This window comes from Histomonas meleagridis, assembly GCF_020186115.1.
Source record: "Histomonas meleagridis strain 2922-C6/04-10x chromosome Unknown contig_20, whole genome shotgun sequence".
Lineage (NCBI taxonomy): Eukaryota > Parabasalia > Tritrichomonadida > Dientamoebidae > Histomonas > Histomonas meleagridis.
The window spans coordinates 2,504,855-2,528,283 of NW_027150805.1; the positions used below are offsets into that span (position 1 = coordinate 2,504,855).

Here is a 23,429-nt window from a genome sequence, read left to right on the forward strand (position 1 = left end):
TTATTTTTTGCTGCATACATAAATGCAGTTTCAAGTAATTTAAATAAAATCCAAATAATATATTATAATTTTATAATATTAAAAGAAAAATCTTAAATATCAAAGTAATATCTTTAGCATTGATATCAATTCCTTTTTGATCAAGTAGATATTTAACAATATCTATGTGACCATAAGAAGATGCATACATTAGAACACTTTTAAAAAAATCAAATAAATTCCAAAAATAATTTTTAAATTTCAATAAAATGAAATAAATTTTGATTATAAAATATAAACATCTTTATCATTAACATCAATTCCTTCTTGCTCAAGAAGAATTTTTGCGATTTCAGTTTTCCCTTTTATAGCTGTAAGGATAAGTGTTGTATAAAATAGAAAAAATAAATACCAAATATTACTTAGAAATAAAAATATTTTTAAACACATATTCAATATTATGAACGAACATCTATAACGTGAATATCACTTCCTTTTTCTAAAAGTAATTTAAATATATCTTTATAACCTAGATATGCTGCACCCATAAGAGCTGTTTCAAATAATATATACAATTTCCAAACATTATTTTGAAATCATATATAACAAAATTAAATTTTAAGATAATCAAATAATTATCTTTTATATTGATATCAACTCCTTTTTGTTCAAGAATTAATTTAACAAGTTCAACATCACCACTTACTATTGAATGTGTAAGTATTGTCCAAAATATTTTAAATAATTTCCAAATATTGTTTTGAATTTTTAGTTTAGAAAAATAAGCATTAAATAAAACAATTTAATATCTTGAATATTAATACCAATTCCTTCTTGTTCAAGAAGTAATTTTATTATATCTATATAACCATTTAAGGATGCTAAACTAAGTGCTGTCATATATCATTCATAAAAACCCCAAATATTTATATGAATCTTTAACTTAAAAAAACAAATATTAAATAAAATAAATTAATATCTTGAGCATTAATATCAATCCCCTTTTGTTCGAGAAGTAATTTTACTACTTCTTTATGACCATATAATGATGAAACATGAAGTGCTGTTGTAAATGAAGATAAAAAACACCAAAAATTGATATGATACATCATCAAACAAAACAATTAAAATCTTTTTTCATTTACATTAATCCCTTGATTAAGTATATAAGATATAAGTTCAATGTTTCCCTTAAATGCTGATAAAGCTATCGAAACCTTTGGGATTTGAAAATGTTTAACTAAAAGCAAATCTCCATTATACACTGCTTCTTCGATAATTTGATTTGTGATTGTTATTCCTAATTTTTCCAAAAATAAAAAAATTTCATAATTACAAAGCTGGACACATTCCTTTCCTAAATTTTCCAAAAATTCTACGTCCTTGATTTCTTCAATTTGATTTTCAAATATATATTTAAAAATATTGCTTCGATGGAATATAATTGCTGCTTTATACGCACCTTCAAATGATGAATGATTCTGTTCACATAAATGAACAATTTCTTCATTTCCGCCTGCAACTGCATATTTACCTGTTTTATCTAATTTTGCTCCATTCATAAGTAAATACTTAAAACATTTAAATGATCCAAAAAATGCTGCATAATCAATTAATGTAATATTTTCTTGATTAATATATGAACATCTTTCATAAAGTGATGGTTTTATTGTTTGATTATAATCAAAATTTGTTTGTGATGATATTTCTTGAAGTTTTTCGATTTTATCATATCGAATGATTTTAGCAATTTCTTTTGGACTATGTCCTTCTTCAATTAATTTCTTATGAAGTTCCCAATCGTTCTTTTTTAAATTTTCAATGTTTTCATTGAACTCATCATAAAAACTATTTTCGATTGTTCCAATTTCACCTGTTATATGGTGCGCAAAATATAATGGTTGTCTAATTTTTAAAAATTTTGGATCAATTTTTTCTTCTTCAAACAATTTTTCTATAAAATAATTTGATTCTTGTGTCTTCATATCAGAAATATATTGTAAAAATGTAGAAGTAAGTTTATACTTGTCATTAGTCAATTCTTTTTCTTTGGCATTAATTCCTTTCATGAAACAAATATAAATATTAAAATCTTTCATTTGTGCAATAAATGATGAGTATAAAAAATGACTGATAACAAAGTTAAATGAAATTGGATAAACAGGATCAAAAAAATTCATTATTGATTCAACTGATGAATCAATGTTATTCTCATCTAGCATGAAAATAATTTTTCCTATTAATAAATTTTGTTTAAAAATGTTTTGATTTGTATTTTTGGTTTCTTCTGTTTGCATTTGACAAAAAAAATGAAAAACGGTTTTTCAATAAATTTCAGAGTTTTAGGTTCTTTTCAAAATATACATAAAGCTTAGAAAATTCAAGTTTTTGATTACTCGATTTTTTTAACCGATTTTACCCAACCCGATAATAAACGTTCGCCTCAAGGTCTTTTAAACGGTTTAGTTGCAGCTTGGATGTCTTTCGATTTTTATGAAGGGCATGTTCAATCATGTCTTGAAGAAGCACGAAACCTTATAAATAGTTCACAGATAAAAGATAACCCAAGAAATATTGAGTTAGCTCGAACCAAATTGGATAATGCAAAGTCTGCATCCGAAGAATTACAAAGAGAAATATTTCTTCTTCCCACAAATGATCGGGCTTCTGCTCAAAGGAGATACCAGCAACTTAAAGAACAAATAGCATCAATAGAAGATTCATTTCAATCTCTAATTAATAGGCAACAACTTCTTGGAAATAACTATGATCTTCACAAAGCAGCTTCTGTTGATTACTCTCTCTCTAAAGCTGCACAATATGGTGAAGAATCTATTGAAATTGGAAAAGGAGTTTTATCAAACCTTAGCCAACAACGAGAAAAACTCTTACATGGAATGGAAAATGTTGATGCCATTAGAAACTCTGTACATAATTCATCCAGTATTGTTAATGGCATGCATGCCATTCAAAGGCAAAACAAAATGATCATGTGGGGTATTGTTGTTCTTTTGGTTCTTGCAATATTATTAATTTTATATATGAAGGTTTTCTAAATAGAATTTCTCTTTCTTTTTTATAGTTTTTTTCCAATTTGTAAATTAACGGTCGAAATCAATAAACGGTTTTAAAAAATGGCTTTAAAGTTTCTTTCCAAAAAGAAATGGCACGTTCGTAGAATCGAAAATATCCGAAAGGTTGCAGAAGCAGAAAAGAAATATTCTCAAGAACAGACAAGAATGGCCGAACTCAGAAGAGAACGTGAAGAAGAACGTGAATTAGAAAATATTAGAAAAATTCAAGAGGCCTCAGGAAGAATCCCAAAACAACAACCACGCTTAGAATTCCTTTATAAAACACCTGTTATTAAAAGAAGGGAAGAAGAAGAGATTGTAAAAACAGAAGATATTCTAGCAGGTAGAAGGCCAGATTCAATTATGTTAAACCCTGATCAAGCCGAATTACGAAAGTATGGAATCCCAGGTGTTAAACTATTAACTGAGTTCAAACATCTTAAAGGTGATGAAGATATAAAAACACGTGAAGATCCACTTACAGCTATAATAGCTAAGCGAAAGAAAGAAAAAGAAGAAGCTGAAGCGCTTCAAAATTTACTATCTAAAATCCCAGAAAATCCTCCACCACAAATACAAAAAGAAGAACCAAGAATTGAAGAAAAGCCTTACTTTTCACCTACACCACAAAGCAGACACAGGCATTCTCATCACCACCATCGGCATCACCGTCCATCAATTGATGATTATTAATTTATACAATGTTATACATATTCTGTATCATGCCACTTTTGTTTACGCGTGTAAACATCTCAATAAAGACCGATACAAAAACACATTTTTTTTGAACTCATTAATTCTTCAATTAACACACCTATGGGACAGCCAAAATTAGAAAATATCTAAAACGCACCTTTAATGATTAAATTATTAAAGATGCGTTTTAATTGAATGCATAATTATGCGATCAAAGAGCTTGCCCATGCGGTTGCATTATCTTTCAGTAATTGAAGAATTTCACGAGAAACATACTGTTGCTTCTCATCTAAAGTGGAGAGAGCTGAGATTGCTGAATTGTATGTGGTTTGCGCAAGTCCAATTGCTTCTGCAGTCCTTCCCAGAACATCACTGAGTAAAATGCTGAAGTTTAGATCGATGGTAAGTCTGACCGGATGCGCAATAGGAAGAGTTTCAGCAAGAGATTTCGCGATCATATAGTTTTCGTGTGATGTTTCTGCTGCTTCCGTTGACTCTGGAATTACGAGGTCACCAACAAATCTCATGAAATCTCCAATTACAAGATGATAAACAGCTTTATCAACAGGATTTTCAGTATTCGGCAATAACCGATCATTCAATATAGCACAAATCTCATTACACACTCCAAGAAGTTGGTATGATAAATCATTTTGTAGAATTTGAACAGCAACCGCTTGAGATTCTGTTTGGATTTCTTTCATTGAGTATACAGATGATATTTGCTTAATGGTGTTTCTCAATTTTTTAGCAATTTCCCTATAAGGTGTGAACAATATATTTTGTTGATTTTCATCTAAAACAGGAGAAAGTTCAATTGCTTTGTGAATATATTTAATACTTTGTTCATGTAATCCTTGATTACATGCAAGTGATGCTATCATGAAAAGGTCTTCTCTGGGAATATTTTGCTCCATATTTTTGTTTCTGGAAAACGACAGAAATTCTGAACAAGATTTTGAATTCAATTGCTGACGCTCAATTTTGTTAAAAATACAATTCTGAAAACTTTCATGTGAAGTGATATGAAACAATGGAAATGTCCAATCGAACAATTGAACAAATCTACAAGAATTAAAATAGATATAAAAATATTCTTTCCAACTCTTATTGCTTATATATGTTTTTACGAACCTTCATAATTTGTTGACAACACTCAACTGTTCTTTGTTGATGTTTAATATTATCTTTTGTTTTGCAAAAAAGCGAACAAGGCGAACGTTAATTGACTTTTTTCTGATTTCACAGGCTCTGTTTCGAAGTGCGGCCATTTCCGATACGGTCACAAGGCGATTCGTTCTGCTCTGTAACTAAACTTATCGGGGACACATGTCTCTGGCATTCGGGAACAAAATATGGGCTCGCTAAGCCAAAGAGACTACATTCTTAATCTTAACTTTTTTTTTCAAATGATAATAATAATTTTTAAATGCCCAAATGTATAACATTCATTTAACTGAACAGTTCATAAGCTTGTGCAGCAGATCTTTTTTTTTTTTAAATCTCATATAATAATCAATTTCTATTAATTAACAATTTTTATTTACAAAAAGAAATAGCAGCGATTTTTGAGTGGATAATTTTTGCGCACTGATTTGTCATTTTAGCAGATGAGCAATACACATTGACATTTCTATTTTTTAATTTCATCACCAAAGTTTTCTCGTACACTGCAATGTTTTCTATTTCCTCTATTCCGAATATTTCATTTACCTTACAATCATCATTAAAAATGCAAAAATGTTTATCGGTAATTGCGAATGGATTCCATTCCTTTTCTGCGTCAACAAACAACAAAAAGTTTTCTATTAAACCCTTCTTACAAATTTCATTTTGTGCTATTGCACTTCTTTCATTATATGACACAATTCTATTTAACTCGAAAGTTCTTGTTAACCTTATTGGCGCTATAACTTTCTCATCCGAAACGACTTTTTTAATTCCTCCGATTACACCTGCGGAAGCATCCAATATACCGGAGATCGGACAAGTGAAAACGCCAATAAAACCTTTAGCTAAACCTAAGACGATACCTTTTGGCCCATCTTTTTTACATTCGGTTATAGGCTTAGTAATTATTCCAGTTAAACCATTGAACACATTATTTGTTAATGAGATAAAGCCATCACCAATTGTTTGAGGTATAGTTCTATTCACACCAAATGATAATCGATGATCAGATTCATCGAAAGTTACTTTTCTAAATAAGTTTGAAGTAGAACGTAAAATTCCTTCAGTTGTTGGGAATATTAATTGATGATAACCATTAATATTACCTGTTAATAATGACTGAATGTTATGGAATATTCCTGGAACAATTCCTAATACTGATAATGCGTCAGTACGTCCAATTATAGAAAGTAATTGAGCGAAAATGATATTTTTTATTTGTTTAAATATGTTATTCATTATATAATCAGTTGTAGTAAATAATTCATTAATGTATTGTATTGGTATTACTAATGGTGCATTAGTTATTGATGGAACAAACAATGATAATAATGGATCATTCGATTGAGTTTGTGGTCGACCTGTTTGACTTTTAATAGTAATATCGAATGTAAATTGTTCGATTTTAAGTTGATTGAAGTATATATTTAAGTTTTTATTAATTTTTTTGGTAATTTCGAAATTATTTTTTTGCGGTAAAATCGTTTTAAAGAATTGTAATATGTCATTAATGAATGAAATATCTAAATAAAGTGTTATGTCACTCATTTGTAAGTAAAATCTTTGGAATGCTGTTAAAAAAGGCGCTTTGGTAAATGTGATGATATATAATGAAAGAAATGGAAACGTTTTATTAAATAATACAACTGGAATTGGTGGTAATATACTCATATCATCGATTTGTATTTGATTTATGTTAAATATAAAATTATCCATTTCATTATTACGATGAAATTCGAAATTAATATCTTTTAATGTTAATAATAATAATTCATTAATATGATTATCGATTAATGATATTTCTAAAATTGGAATTTGAAATGAAATTTCAATTTCAAATGTTTTATTTATTATATTATTCGAATTATTCGATATAAATATACATTTATAACCATTTTCTAATATTTTTAATTCGATATACAAATTATCATCAAATTTTATTGGTGTAAAAAGTTGAGTTATTGATAATTTATATGATTTATTATTGATTTCTATTAATATTTCGGATTGATTATTTAAATCTTTAAAACTTATTAATGTAGTAACCATTGGTTGAATAATTATATCACATTGAACAAGTTTTATTATATCCGACTGCAAATAATTTGTTATCATTAATGGTTGTGGTAAAATCGCATCAATAAATTCAACAATTAATGCTGAATTATTATTTTGTTTAATTTCGATTTCAATGTTTTTATTATTAATTTGAAATGTCGAATGTATTGGTGAATCCAAAACTAATTCGATGAATTCATTAAAGTTTTCATCAAAAGAAAATAAAAACAAAAACATTTCATTCGTTAAATTTATAGGTTTTTCTTCGTTAGGCTTAAAACAAAATATAATTTCGTTTTCTAATGATTTAGATTTCAAATAAATATTTGAAGAAGTTGAATTTTTAATTACTAAAAAATATGAAAATTGTATTATTGAAGTTCTAGTTTTAATACCAGTAAATGTCGTTAAATATTGTAAAGGAAAATATAAATCTTTAAATTGATTTGAAGTTAATAATATACAAGAATTAATACCAGAAATGAAAGAATTTAAATAATTCGATGATTTAAATTTATTACATTCTATAGATAAAAGTAAAGATTTATTATTTTCGATATGAAATGAATCACCAATAATTTTCGAACTATTCTTTTTAATTAACCATTTTTTATTATTCGAATTCTTTAATGTCAAAATAATATTTACATTTATATTATTTTGTACATATAAAGATCCATATATATAAAAATGATATTGTTTGCTTTCTTCTTTTATTAACAAAGGAAAGGAATTTCGTTTAAACTCAATTGGAAATATTTTATTATCATTTAAATAATATCTTCCTTCTTTCGATGTAATTTTATTATATTCAATTGAAAAATGTACAAATTCATCACCAATATAAACTTCTTTTTCATCATTTTGTGAAAGCAAAAAATTCATTTTAACATTAAATATATTAATTTTTATTGTTTTATCTAATAAATTATGAAATACTATTGGTGGCTTAATAGTAATTATTGTTGAACCTTTTTCTTTATTAAATTCATAACTTATAATTAAACCTAAAGTATTTGGTAACTTATAAATAATCGATTGTTTTTTTAATGAATTTATTTGTATGTTTTTTGTATATTTACCAAAGTTAAATGATTGAAATGTTTCTAAATCATAAGGATAAGCAGTTAAATGATTTGGTTCTAAGTTTATTACATAATTTGTATTTGTCATAATAGTTAATGAAATATTTGTTTTATTATTAAATAATATAAATGACGAAATATAAATATATTGAATTTGTTCTTTTCGAATCGATGATATGTTTAATCTTGATGATAAATATGTCGGAAATTGTAAATCGATGTTATTATTATTAATTTTATATGTTCCGGATTCATTTTCTATTATAAATTCGGTCATTTTTGATAAAGAAATTTGTTTATTATTTTTTAACACAAATTTTTTATTATTTGATAAAAGAATTATCGTTGATTTTCCAGAATTGTTTTCAATAATTAATTCAGGTAAAATTTGATTTTCTTGATTTATATAATCATTAATATGTGAAAATATTTGTATCATATCATATAAAAATTTATGTGACAAATTTATTTTTATTGCTTCGATTTTTGTGTTTTTCATTAAGAATTTATTTTCGAATTGATATACATTAGAATATATCGAAAAAGGCTCTAAAATTAAATCCCAATAATTTGTATTATAATTAAAATAACTTATAGTTGATTGATTCATTAAAAACTTCGATTTTATTGAGTTATATTTAATTTTCGATATATTAAATCGGATTAAAGGTTTACCATTTTTATTTGATCGATTATCTTCAAATAATGTAATTAGAAATGAATCAATTTTAAGTTTTATGTTTTGAAATATTTTCATTTTATTTTTTGATTTGTTTTTCATTTTCTTAAGTTTAGGATAATAATGATGAAATAATGTAATAAATGAATAAATATCTTTCGAACTAAGTTTTAATTCAAATGATTTAGATGTTATTGATATTAAATTATTTAGATTTAATAAAATATGGAAATTAAAATTCTCTAAAATCGATGGGAAAAATTTCGAAATGTTTTGATCATAAAATTTGGAATTAATTCCATAACATTCGATTTCGAATTTAGTGTTTTCACGAATTAAATTACAATTAAATAAAAGACTTAAAAAGATATTATGATAATGAATTAATGTTTTAATTTTAAGTAATTCCAAATTTATTTTTGGCTTTTTTGCTGTTTTCGGTGAATATTCAAATTTCACAAATGCAGAATTCATTAAAATTAATATAATTTTTCGAATAATTTCAAATTCCATTAATATAATTATCTCTTTTACATGTACATCAATTTGTTCTTTTGTAGCTTTTATAGTAATAAAATTATTATCTTCTTTTAAAGATAATAAATTTGGATATGAATCCATACAAATTTTATTAATATTTATTTCATGAGTATTATTATTTAAATGATATTTTATTAATGAAACAGTTAAATCAGTAAATGAAGAAAATGTTATATTTCCTTTATTTACTTCAACGAAACAATCCAATTTTAATGGAAATGCAGTTCTATATTTAGACAAATCAAATAAAAACTTAATTGAGTTAAGAAATTCCAAATTTTGTTTATTCCCATATATGAAATTAATTTGTGGAATACTAATTAAAAGTTTTATTGTATGTAAATAATTCTTATTATTATTCTTAAAGTTATCCAAAATGCTTTCATCAAAACCTTCTGCTAATTTCGGAATTGTGTTTTTAATGTCAAATTCCATTGTAATATCAACATTTGATATATTACCAAATTTATTTTTATTTATATCAAAAATATTTATTATATCACTATTAATCGAAAACTTTATTAATGAATACATTGTTTGAAATGAAAAAGATGAAATTTCGAAATATATTCCATTTGATTGGAAACTTTCATCGAATGATAACATTTGAATTATTAATTTTTGAATGTTTAAAGTATATTTATAAAGTTTAATTTCAATTGGAGAATATTCGAAGATTTCATCTAACGTTATAATCTTTTTAAAATATTTTATAATGTCCATTAAATATGGATAATAAAATGATATAAAAAGATAATCTGAAGTTAATTCAATTTGATCTTTTATTAAAGAAAATGTTAATTTCGTATCATTGTTTGTATTAGCGAAGATTAAAGAAGAAAATTTATTAGTTGAAATTATCGGGTTATAAAATGTTATTCCGAAATATTCAACGTCAACAGATATTTTAACTAAAATTTTTGTTTTATTAGAATTAAAAGTACCGAAAAATTGATTATCATTTAATAAAATCGCTGAAACTTTTTTATTTAAATATATTTTTACTTTTGTAGTTTTGATTTCTTTTGGTTTATATTTAATTATTTTTGGGATTTTATTTAAGAAAAATTTATATATTCGATGTGTTGTGGATTCATGAAAATATAATTCCGGTGAATAATTAATCCAAACTTTTACATCGTTACCATTTTGTTTCATTTCAAGATCATTAAACTCAACAAAATTCTTTAATAAAATCAAATCTTTTATATTAGTATAATCAACTTTAAGTGTATTTTCTTCATTAGTAATCACAAAAGTTAATGTTTGAAGTTTAACTTCGAAATCATTCTCAAGAAATATATTAATATTTGGTAATGTTACATAAAATGTTAAACTTTTTTCTTTATTTTGTTTTGGAAATATTTCTTTCATATTATAAATAATATAATTTACTGCTTCAATTAATATTCGAAATTGTTTCGAATTAATTTTCGCAATAAATGTGTTAATATTCATTTTAATTTCTTTGTTTTCTTGTAAAAAGATTTCGAAATCAGTTGGACTTGAAATTATATCATTATCAAATGACGCAATGAAATTTGTAAACAATATTTTCGAATCTTTCATAAATATTTTATTAAAATTCGTGTTAAGTTTTATTGAGTTTGTTTCTGTTGGTAAAATTATTTGTATTTTCGGTGATATTAAATCAATTTCAAATTGATTTATTTTAGAATTTTGATTTATATTTTCATTAATTTTTTCAATTTTAATAAACTCAAGAATTTTAAAAATAAAATCGAAATCAATTCCTATTATTGGATTATTCGAACAAATTTTATATAAGTTTTTATCATCAGAAGAAAATATATATAAATTACTTTCATTAAATTCAATTAATAATTCATTTTTATCATTTATACAATTTATTTTTTGGACTAAAAAACAAACATTTGTTTGATTTGCTAATTTACGTATTTTAGCATCGAAGTTAAACAATGAAATTATTTGGTTATTTATATTTAACAAAATATTTTCTATTTCTATATTAAATATAAAATCATTCATTGATTTATTATTAGTCGTTTTAGGTGAATTGTTTAAAAATTTATATATTTCTAAATAAAAATCTCTTTCTAAAATAATATTCATATTCGGTACATTTAAATTTATTTTAATTTCGTTATTTATATCAACATATAATTTTGAATTTATATTTGAACAAATTATCGAATCATTAAACAAAATTGATAAATTATTTAAATTTAATTCTAATTCATTACTATTATTTTCATTCACTAAAAATGTTTCAATATTAAAAGTTAAAGGGAAATTTTCAACTTGAATTTTTTGATTACAAAGATGAACAGAAACTTTAAAAGGAAATTTTGTATTTTGTTTATCTTTAATTTTCTTACTAAAAGTTTCTTGATCAAAAAATTCTTTTAATTTTTGCATAATGTTTATATCTAATGAGAAAACAGAAGCGTTTCCAATTACAGATAAAATTTTCTCATTAAATCTATATTCGATGACAAATCCATTATTATCGATTATATTATTTTGTTCCAAAATAACATTATTCAAATTAGAAATCTTTAAATTATTATATATAAAAGAAATCGAAGTATTTTCTTCAATAGTTTTTAATATTCCAATTAATTTATTCATATTTAAAGATATTATTTTATTGTTATCTTTATACAAATCCAAATTAATTTTATCAAAATTTATTATTGTTAAAGAAGATTTCAACTCATAATTATCGGATATTTTCACAATAGTATTTATATCATCTAAATCAAACACATGTTGTTTCTTTTCTTTCGATAATTTATATTCCGAATAATCCCTTAAAATTAAAATAGTATTTAAGTCAATTGATCTTTCAATACTTTGGAAAGGTAAATAATTATATGAATTCTTAAACTCTTCTGCTGACATTTCTTTTTTAATTTTCCAAAATTGATAATATATTGTTCGATATTTTAACATTGTTATAACTTCATTAACATTAATTCGATTTGGATATCTTTTCTCAATTGTACATTTATGAATATATTGCCACCAAAGAATTGATGAATGTTGATCTGTTTTTTTAGGTAAATGTTCAGGTTTTCCACATATATAATATCGTTGTTTTAATTGTTCCATTATTTGACGCTTTTGTATTTCTAAAATTCCAATGTATTGATTATGATTTAATGTAATATCAAGATTTGCAATATCAATACTAATTTCTTTGTGCATTTTACCTTCGGTTTTATTGGTTTTGATTGTGGAATTAAATGAAAAATTTCGAATTATATATAAATGATTCGATTCTTGTTGAAGCATATCTAAATCATAATTTATAGGATCAGAATCCATATATATGTTTAAGCCTTTCGCAATGAGCTTATAATTGGTTGTGACATTGGTTGTCGAATTATTAAATGTTTTCTTTCCATTTTGATCAATTGAATATTTTTTAAATTTATGTAATAAAATACCAATCGAAAAAAAATGATTGTTATGTGAATATTCAATTCTAATATGAACATTTTGAATGCGGAAAATTAGATTGTCTACAATTATGGTTCTGATTCCATTTCGAAATCTTTTTGTATTCGTGTTGTTTTCTTTAAAGGCTTGCTCCAGTTCATCTAATACAGATTCTTTGTTGGGTTGCTGAGTAATAATTGATGAATCAAAATGTGCGATAATATAAACACCATTGATATTTACAATACATGATTCTGATTTTATTGATTTCCATGGTAAATGAAGAGACACTGTCTTGATGATGCCTTTAGTGATTTTGATTGGAATCCCATGCTTGACAAGAGCTGAAGATTTGATTTCTACATCTTGAAGTTGTACATTCCCACTCCATATTGCTACACCAAGTTGGCATCCACGAATCGGTTCAATGTACTCATTAAGCAATGATGTTAAAATGTTAGAAATTAGCCGATTCATGGATTTTTTAAATAAAAATTTTGTTAGGTGGAAGTGACGGTTATATTTTACCAAAATTTTTTGAAAATGGGAATGAAGATATTCATTTGGCACTGGAATTTCAATAAAGAAAAGGATTTTAAAAGTAAAAAATAATAAATTTCATTAAGGTAAATATAAAGTCATTAACAAATATCAAAAGCTCTTGCTTTATAAAATATCATTGCAAAATATGCACTTCAGTTTCGAATTTATTGAAATATTCTTGGGCACAACTTGGGAGTTTCCAATACATTTATTAGCTGTATTTTAGTTTAATTTCTTTTGTACATGATTTTATTTTCATTCACTTAACAAGTAGAATTAACATCGAATATTATTCAGATCCATATTTTATAGCACTGCTGCTATTTTTAAATATCTTACTAATGCCTTTAAATGATTTTTTCTTCTTGATGATTGTCAATAAGTTTCAGAGAATGTCAAAAATATTTTGAATGAAAAAATCTGTTTGTCTCACAAATATCTAAAGTTTACTCGTATCGTTGACATTATTTTGACTTTGTCAATCCTCTGTATTCTTTATCGGCCTCCATCAAACAATATGAAAATTTTTTCACACTTTTATGGTTTGTTCCATCCCATTTCACCTTTCCTTCAAGGAACAAGTAAAATATTTCTCTGAATGTTGGCCTTTTTTTGGGGTTTTGGTTCCAACAAGTTTTAATGAGACTTGAAATCGAACTGTTTCCATGACGTGGAAGGTGTGGACGTTCTCCTTTCTCAACAACTGCATATGCTACCTGGTGAAAGTTCTTTCCAGTGAATGGGAGTTTTTCTGTGAGCATTTCGTACAATAACATGGCAAATGAGTAAACATCGACTTTCCCATCATAATCGTTGCTTTTGAACTGCTCCGGTGCCATCCAGTGTGGTGTACCAATGGAAACTGTCATCTGTGTCGGTGATTCGCCTACAACTTTTGAGATTCCGAAATCACAAACGACTGGTAAAAGATTTTCATCAAGAAGAACATTCATTGACTTAAGATCACGGTGGATAATGTTGAGGTCGTGAAGTCGCATCATAGCATATGTGATTCCCATTGCAATGATTGTCTTTTGTGTACCATCAAGAGGTGGATATACTGAACGTTTGACTAAATGATCAAATAATGATCCACCTGTTATATATGGCGTGATAATGCATAAGGGTTGATTTAATGTGTACCCGAAAAGATGTAAAACGCATGGAAATTTGCATTTTGCAAGGATTTCTACTTCCCTCCTGTAATGCTCGAAAACAACAGGGATTTGAGGATCAACAAAAAGTTTTTTAATTGCAACTTGAGTTCCTGTTGGTTTGTGAACTCCAAGCCAAACTTCACCACATCCACCTCGACCAAGTTCTTTAAGGAAAGAAAAATCATCAATATTGACGGCACCACCACTGTTCATATTTTTAAAATTTTTGAATAATTATTTTCGTTACCGGTGATTAAACCGTTTATTTTTTGAGGGTCGGGTAAAATAAAGATATCCTATCATAAAATGATGTTATTACCTTATAATTTGGATAATAGTATGCTCGATATACACGGTTCTACCTTTCTTGAAAATTGTTTATCATTATTTTTATAATTTTGGGGAAATCCCAAAAATTGAACGTTTTTGCGGTTTTGACCTTCATGTTTTTGTATAGTTTACGCGTATCGGTGGTGTAATTATTATTTCGATTTTTTGTTAGAAGTCTCTTGAGAAAAAATTGAAATTGTCAGAGATGTTATGCAAAGGTTCCTTACATAACCGAAATATTTGGCTATTGTGAAATAAAAACAATGGGTGTGAATGTAATCTTTTATTTCATTTTCAAAATTTGACATTTTCAAATATGTAATTGATACTTAGCTGAAAACCTCAAGCTGTCATTGTAAAACATAATGAAAGAAGACATCAAACACTTTTAGATCTTGAAAGAATTATATTTAATATAGAATTTTTTGATTTATTTAAAAAAAAATATTGAATTTTCTGTTCAGCCAACATTTCAACTTTTATCACAGGTTTGTAAGTTACTTTATTGATTCAGTAGCTAATACAAGTGGAAGAAAAAAAAAAATTATATATCCATCGATAATTAATCTTTTTTGACATAATACCATTAAATTATATTATGAAGAATCTTATTATGTTCTTGCAAGAAAGGATTGAAAGAAATTTAATTAATTCTATTAAAAACATTGACTCATATTATTTTGCAAAAATACATTATAATGAAGAAATATGGTATATTTTGTGATGCCTTTTTAGAAAATTATGAAAAAATACCAAAGAGTGATTTGGAGCTTTATAAGAAAATAATTAAAGAAGAACATAGTCCAAATAAAACAACACGACAAAAATTAACGGTCACCACACTCATTTGGATTTTACAAAAATAAGTTTAATTTGAAGATGCTATGTTTTCCAATCGATGTGTCTTGGTGTCAATGGTTAAATCATTTGTTGCAAAAAATTTTGATTTTTCCAAATATTTTTTTGCTTTGGTCGAACAAGAAACGATCAAATTATTCACAAAAACACGAACGGTTTTATTCAAATAAAATCAGAGCCATAAGCTTCGAATGTCTCAAGTTCATCAGCCTAAGATTCATTTAGGAGGAAAGAAGAGGTACTACACCCGTAGCCTTCGAAAAGAAAATTTATTAAAGATGTATAATAACAATGGGCGTCTTTCCAAAGAACTTCCAGATGCAAAAATCGCGCCAAATAGGAAATGGTTTGGAAATACTCGAACAATCACTCAAGAAGAATTAGCCTCGTTTCAGAACGCTTATAAAGAAATCAAAAACGATCAATTCCAAGTTATTATCCATGAAAAGAAACTTCCAAAATCATTAGTTCATGACGAAGAAGAAAAACGTAGATTTGCACTCCTTAAAGCTGAAAGCTTCCAAGACACATTTGGTAAAAAAGCAACTCGTCGTAAACCTAACCTTCCAAAACTTGATCTTCATTCACTCATGCTTGATGCTGCAGACCAAGAAGAAAACTTTGCAATCAAGAAGATGAAAGAAGCGAGTAAAACAGGCAATATTGAAATGGGTCAAACAAAACGTGTTCTTGGAGAAGTTTATAAAGTTATTGATTCATCTGATGTAATCATTGAAGTACTTGACGCACGTGATCCATTAGGTACACGATCACGTAAGCTTGAAGAATTTATGGCCAAAGAAACACCACACAAACATCTTATATTTCTTATTAACAAATGTGACCTTGTTCCAAGATGGGTTGTAGAGAAAGCAATTCGTCGTCTAACACGTGAACGTCCTACGCTTGCATTTCGTGCGTCAACAACAAAGGCATTCGGTAACGATCAGCTTATAGCGCTGCTCCGACAATTCCAAACTTTACACAGTAACCACGCGCATTTGTGTGTCGGTTTTGTGGGGTACCCCAATGTAGGGAAGTCATCGGTCATCAACTCTCTTAAACGCGATAATGTATGTCCTGTCGCACCTATTGCAGGTGAGACAAAGGTATGGCGTTATATAGCGTTGTCACGTAAGATATATTTGATCGATTGTCCCGGACATGTTTATCCTGAAGATGTTACTGATGCAGAAAGAATCCTTAGAGGTGTTACACGTACAGAAAGAATTGTTGAACCTGAGCATTATATCCAATATATCGTAGATCGAGTTCGACCACAATATCTTCAACGTACCTATGGAATTGAACCCTTTGATGGCCCAGATGATCTCCTTGAGAAGGTAGCACGTCGTTTGGGTCGACTTGGAAAAGGTGGTAAACCAGATGTTCATGAAGCATCAATACAACTCATACGTGATTTCCAACGCGGTAAATTGCCATGGTTTGTGCTTGTACACTCAAAGGACATTGAGAATCCATTAGAAAGACAACACGGAGTTAAAGTCGAACGAGCAGATCTTAACATGTTACAACGAACAGTTGAATTTGACCAAATTGATGAAGTCGAAGTTGAAGACGATGCAGAGGAAATGGAACAAAACAAAATGGAGGAACAACTGGAGAAGGAGGAAGAGGCAAATTACCCAGCGCCAGCGCCTTCGGACGACGACGAACTGCTACAAGCAGAACCAAAGAAAAGAGAGAAGCAAAAGCCAAAGAAAGTCGGAGCTGTGAAGTCGAAGTTTTACATTCAGGACCAGTGATTTTATTATAATGTAATTATATGATTCTGAATAAAGATAAATGTTTTATCTATTTAATGTAATAAGTCATTTTTATCAATAAATGTTTCTCTTTTAGAATTTTCTCATCAAATGAAGAATTTCCAAATAAGGTATAAGTTCCATTATCATTTTGTGATAAATATTCTTTAAATGTTTCTCTATTAGAATTTTCTCACCAAATGAAGAATTTCCAAATAAGGAATAAGTTCCATTATCATTTTGTGATAAATATTCTTTAAATGTTTCTCTATTAGAATTTTCAAATAAGGAATAAGTTCCATTATCATTTTGTGATAAATATTCTTTAAATGTTTCTCTATTAGAATTTTCAAATAAGGAATAAGTTCCATTATCATTTTGTGATAAATATTCTTTAAATGTTTCTCTATTAGAATTTTCTAATAAGGCATAAGTTCCATTATGAATATATACAATGAAGAAACTATTTTTAAAAAATATTTTAAGCAGAAGTTAACATATCAAATTCAATTATTTATTTCTTATACAATAGAAAGGATTTTTATTATTATATTTGATCTTTTGTTGTCGCTGTATATTCCGTAAGTTTCACTTTCAGCTTACTGCAGCATCCCCAATTCCTCGACTCACTTCTCTCTATGCCAAGCGCATCGAGCGCCTTTAGGAACGCGAGCTCCGGCCGCAATAGCTCCGCGTCGACGCCTTCGGCCATTGCTTTGAACTGATACTCTTTGTGATGCTCCAATGTTTTGCCACTAAACTTCCATCTGCTTGTGGATGTGTAAGGCTTACGCAAATGAAAGAATGGGAAAATAAAACGGAAGAAAAGTGATATGAGCCAGAAGAGAATTGCATAGAATTTGCCAGAAAATTCAAAATGATGAGGAACACTGATATCTTCTAATGAGACTGTTCCTTGCTCAATAACCCACTTCCCATTGCGGCAATGAGGAAATGGAAGAATAGTAAGCTGATGTGAGATTATCCAAAAATCGGAAATACTACAACCAGAAGCTGACTGACTAGCTTCCATCATGGTAGGGTGAAACGGAAGTCTATGACATGCTGCCTCAATGACAGCTTGTGGATAGGAATAACAAGCGTCAATAAACTTAGCACCAGCAGAAACAGCAGCATTTTTTATAACTTCTGTGGAATATAATGGTGAACAACTGATAACAACTTCAGCTAATGAGAAATCATCAACTAATTGATCAACATTAACAAAATTCATTGCAATTTGATAAGGTGGAAGTGCTGTTTGTTCTTTATATATTCCTGTTGGAACTGCAACATTTAAAAAATGAAAATTATCACTAATCTTTCTAATAATAGATTGCCCAATTCTTGTTTCTGGTCCTAAAATTAGAAGATTAAACCTTTTTGACATTACAAAAGTGACATATCAGTCCGTTTATAATTTCATTTCAATTGTTTACATAATTCAAATCATCAGAAGAAAAATCAAATTATGAGTTTCGTGTCTAATATAGCGAAACTCACAGAAATAATTACCAAAAATAATTTACAAGGTTCACTTAACAAACGAGCAATTTCTAAATTATTTTTAACTGTTCCTCAAGGATTGAATGGTTTTGATCATGCCGAAAAAATTGGTTTGACACTACTATTATATCGCCAAGAAACGAAAGCCTCAAAATTATTAGAAATTGCAAGAAATTTGCCAAAGGATAAAGAAAACATTTTACTCACAATTCTTCTAATATCAGATATAAAAAAATTAATAACAGAGCAAGGACCAAAGCGCGATCCCCTTGGAACTCCTATTCAATCTATTTTTTCTGATGTTAATTATTTACAAAATTATGGACAAAGATCAACACCAGTTTCTTTTTTCACAAAAGAAAAGCCAAAATCAAGAAAAATCAAAAAAGAAGAAATAAATTCCTTTGAGGTTTTTATTCAAAAACGATTCGGTGACATTCGAACATCAAACATTCAAGTTATCTCGAAGAACATGATTTCACGAATCATACAAACTATTTTATGTGGACAACCTACAGACATCACAGATGTTGTTAATGGAGAAATGGTTAAGATAAAAGAAGTTCGATTTGAAGATCACACATTTTTATCCACTTCTCAATTAATTTCCAAATTTATTCAAATTGGAAATAACAGAATTAAGTTGTCGAGTTTACTTCGTCATGATTCCCTTTCCTACGAAATCAAGAAGCATTTAACGAAGTTTGATGGATACATATCCACTCTTTCAAATGATTCTCCAATTTCAGTCCTTACAAAAGTACGTCCCTTTTCTCAAGTTTTTGTTTGGTTCATACAACTTCTTAAACAAAAAAGTTTTGCAGGAATCCAAAATGAGTTACTTTTATCTTCTCAAACTCTTTTCAAGCAAAGTCTTTCAATCAAGTTATACAAAGTTTCCTTTGCTGAAGCTGCACGTGCTTATTATCGCTTTGCTTTCCTTGGTGAAGGTGTTATACCAACATCAAACGAAGCATTCGAACCGTTACGATACGACTGCCTATCGTCCGGCCAAATAATTCACTTTTTGAATGAGACGATACCATCGCATCCAATCTTTGATTTATCAGATGAATTTATGGAATCATTTTTATCCTTACAAAATCGCCTTAATGAATATATATCTAAATGCGAATCAGTTATTCGAAAAACATATAATGATTTTTTAAAAAAACGAAAAAAAGAATATGACAAAAGAATGAAAGAATTTGAAATCAACAAAAAACAAATTCGTGATGAACTTAAGCGATTCGAAATGAAACAAATGCAACGAGAACAAGCAATAATCGATGAAAAACAACGAATGCTTTTGGAAAGAAAACAAGAAATCAAAGAATTTGATGAAAGACGTAAACAACGCGAAAGAGAAGAAAGAGAAAATGATAAAATTTACATAGAAAACTTGGTAAAAAGCAAATCTGTAACACCAATATTCAGACCATTCACAGAAGAAGAACTCAAAATGATTGAATACGAAAAGCTCGAGTTATTCAAAGAGTTCCAAGCACAAATGCGCGAGCTTGGAGCGTCAGAGGAAAAAATAATGAGCTTCTTCCCAGATTTAAACCTTCCCGAGGATGAAATCGAAGCACTTGAGTTCGATAATGAAATAGCTGAAGAAGAAGAAAGTTATGTTTCGGAACAAAGCGAAAGTGAGTCAATCAAAATTATTATGGAAACAAAAATGAGTGAAACAGAACATGTAATTGAGGAAAAAAGCATTATAGAGAATGAAGAAGAAGAGAGTGAAAATGAAATTTTTCAGGAAGAGGAACAATTGACAACAATTCCAGCCTTATTTTATAGATTGGTCATTCCATCGTTCAAACAACAACATAAACTCTTGTCAAAGGCTCTCTTTACTGTATTAGTAGCGAAAGAAGATTTACCAAAGCAAATTAATGCAATAGCAAAACTTTTTTTGATTCATCCTTCTTCTGAAACGAGTGAATTTTTACAACTTATAACAACAATTCCGTATGTAGAAAGTTCCTTTATTATGATATGTGATTCATTTTCAAAAGCATCTGAATCTCTTCAATTAAAAGGAATTGCACACATTGGGCAACCGCCAAAACCGCCCGTATCGGTTCATGAAATTATATCAAACATCAATGAAATGCCAATCAAGTTACAAGTAAATCCAGTATTTGCTTGTTTACTTCCAGATCGTATTATTGAATGTTATATCTCTATTTTTCGTAATTTCATAATTTTGCAACTTGCGAAGGAAGCCGTTAAGCAAATTTGGTGTAAATCACACAATTCTTATCGTAGCAAAAGAAATCAACATGTGAGTGCTCTTTCTATTATGTCTCGATTTGTTACTTGTGTAGAAACTTATATATATTACACTGCTTTAGCACCTGCTTCTAAAGCACTTGAGAATATTTGTGATGGAGTGGAAACAATCGAAGAATTTTGTCGAAAACATGAAACTATTCTTAATACCCTTATGAATATGTCTTTGCTATCAAAGAGTACAGAAGCAATGCATAACGCCCTTTTACAAGCACTTACTGATATCTGTTGTTTTGCATTTGGAATAGAAACGAATGAAAAACAAACTGATGTCAATGACTTTTGTTCAAGTTCATCTCTTTTTGCTGAAATTGTTCATGGACTTAGTGCAGCAACTGCAAATAATCAAGTGTTAAAGTGTCTCGATACGTTATTCTCAGATTTTCTTAAATAAATGTTATTTGTGTTTGGGTTATTCCATTTTTATCGATATATATATATATAAATCATTTTGCTTGAAATTTTTGTTTTTGATAATTGTAGGGTTGGGAATCGATAAAAATCGATAAATAACCGTATTATAGTTCGATGTTCGATTGATCGGCTTTCGATATACGGTTTTTTCGATTTGACGTCAATAAAAACCGTTTATTTATCGATATCAATCGATTTTATCGATAAATAAACGGTTTTGGTTGATTAAAAACCATTTAAAAATTTCGTGATAAGAAGAATATAAATATCGTTCCTATTGACTTAGTCTTATAACACAAAAACTATGGGGGTCTTTTTCCAATAATGGTCTTCTCATTCAATCCAGGAATTTTCGATAAAATCGATAAATAACTTCACTTTTCAAAATTGATTTTTTCGATAAAAAAAGTGGCTTTTATCGAGATTCAAACCGTTATTGATCGATTAATCGTGGGCCAACCCTAGATAATTGGTTACTTGACATTTTATGTGTATCGTTTATTAACGTTTTTTTATAAATGCCATTGGTTTACAAAAAAAATCCCACCAAATGCCTCAAGAAATCTCAGCATTCATCCAATGGCAAATCAAAAATGGGATTTTTAATATAAATGAAAAATATGTTTTTCTTCAATGTTTAATGTTTCATTATTATATTCGGTATTTATTTCAAAAAATTGAAACAGCACTTCATTGGGCATCACGCGAAGGTTTTACTGAAGTTACAAAAGCACTTCTTCTACAACCAGGAATTGATGTTCGTTCTGAAACTGATGTATCTTGGTGTTATTTAAAATTTATTTTAACAATTTGATATTTCAAAATAATATTCAGAAATTATTTATATTATTTAAAACAGCACTTATTTTAGCATCTGAAAATGGTAATACAGAAATAGTTAAATTACTTCTTGAACAAGAAGGAATTGATATTAATGCTAAAGATATTTATTTGTTTTATTTAGAATTTATTTTAATAATTTTATATTTCAAAATAATATTCAGAAATTATTTATATTATTTAGAACAGCACTTATTTTAGCATCTGGAAATGGTAATACAGAAATAGTTAAATTACTTCTTGAACAAGAAGGAATTGATATTAATGCTAAAAATATTTATTTGTTTTATTTAGTATTTATATTTCAAAATAATATTCAGAAATTATTTATATTATTTAGAACAGCACTTATTTTAGCATCTGGAAATGGTAATACAGAAATAGTTAAATTACTTCTTGAACAAGAAGGAATTGATATTAATGCTAAAAATATTTATTTGTTTTATTTAGTATTTATATTTCAAAATAATATTCAGAAATTATTTATATTATTTATAACAGCACTTATTTTAGCATCTGAAAATGGTAATACAGAAATAGTTAAATTACTTCTTGAACAAGAAGGAATTGATGTTAATGCAAAAGATATTTATTTGTTTTATTTTGGATTTATTTTAATAATTTGAGATTTAAATATAATATTTGGAAAATATTTATATTATTCCATACAGCACTTATGTTTGCATCTTTAAATGGTTATATAGAAATCGTTAAATTACTTCTTGAGCAAAAAGGAATTGATATTAATGCTAAAGATATTTATTTGTTTTATTTAGAATTTATTTTGATAATTTTTTATTTCAAAATAATATTTGGAAATTATTTAAATTATTCCATACAGAAATTATGATTGCATCTGGAAATGGTCATATAGAAATAGTTAAATTACTTCTTGAACAAGAAGGAATTGATATTAATGCTAAAGATATTTATTTGTTTTATTTTATATTTATTATAATAATTTTATATTTCAAAATAATATTCAGAAATTATTTATATTATTTAGA

The 23,429-nt window shown here is 27.3% G+C and overlaps 7 protein-coding genes across 7 annotated transcripts; 4 read left to right on the forward strand and 3 right to left on the reverse strand.

Annotated features, from left to right (window-relative positions):
- Positions 1-2,456: 2,456 nt before the first annotated feature.
- On the forward strand, positions 2,457-3,035 carry GO595_003299 (Vesicle transport v-SNARE protein; the record flags this gene model as incomplete). Its single annotated transcript, XM_067916305.1, has 1 exon — positions 2,457-3,035. The coding sequence occupies one exon, from the start codon at positions 2,457-2,459 to the stop codon at positions 3,033-3,035; it is 579 nt and encodes a 192-aa protein (XP_067777100.1).
- A 78-nt stretch (positions 3,036-3,113) lies between these two features.
- GO595_003300 (pre-mRNA-splicing factor CWC25-like) lies at positions 3,114-3,746 on the forward strand (the record flags this gene model as incomplete). The annotated part of the gene is made up of 1 exon (XM_067916306.1): positions 3,114-3,746. One exon carries the CDS (start codon positions 3,114-3,116, stop codon positions 3,744-3,746), a length of 633 nt encoding a protein of 210 aa, XP_067777101.1.
- Positions 3,747-3,952: 206 nt separating this feature from the next.
- Positions 3,953-4,633, reverse strand: GO595_003301 (14-3-3 protein; the record flags this gene model as incomplete). The annotated part of the gene is made up of 1 exon (XM_067916307.1): positions 3,953-4,633. One exon carries the CDS (start codon positions 4,631-4,633, stop codon positions 3,953-3,955), a length of 681 nt encoding a protein of 226 aa, XP_067777102.1.
- A 9,081-nt stretch (positions 4,634-13,714) lies between these two features.
- Positions 13,715-14,620, reverse strand: GO595_003302 (TKL family protein kinase; the record flags this gene model as incomplete). The annotated part of the gene is made up of 1 exon (XM_067916308.1): positions 13,715-14,620. The coding sequence occupies one exon, from the start codon at positions 14,618-14,620 to the stop codon at positions 13,715-13,717; it is 906 nt and encodes a 301-aa protein (XP_067777103.1).
- A 1,166-nt stretch (positions 14,621-15,786) lies between these two features.
- On the forward strand, positions 15,787-17,361 carry GO595_003303 (Nucleolar GTP-binding protein 2; the record flags this gene model as incomplete). The annotated part of the gene is made up of 1 exon (XM_067916309.1): positions 15,787-17,361. One exon carries the CDS (start codon positions 15,787-15,789, stop codon positions 17,359-17,361), a length of 1,575 nt encoding a protein of 524 aa, XP_067777104.1.
- A 547-nt stretch (positions 17,362-17,908) lies between these two features.
- On the reverse strand, positions 17,909-18,751 carry GO595_003304 (uncharacterized protein; the record flags this gene model as incomplete). Its single annotated transcript, XM_067916310.1, has 1 exon — positions 17,909-18,751. The coding sequence occupies one exon, from the start codon at positions 18,749-18,751 to the stop codon at positions 17,909-17,911; it is 843 nt and encodes a 280-aa protein (XP_067777105.1).
- A 588-nt stretch (positions 18,752-19,339) lies between these two features.
- GO595_003305 (uncharacterized protein) lies at positions 19,340-21,562 on the forward strand (the record flags this gene model as incomplete). Its single annotated transcript, XM_067916311.1, has 1 exon — positions 19,340-21,562. One exon carries the CDS (start codon positions 19,340-19,342, stop codon positions 21,560-21,562), a length of 2,223 nt encoding a protein of 740 aa, XP_067777106.1.
- Between the last annotated feature and the right edge of the window lie 1,867 nt (positions 21,563-23,429).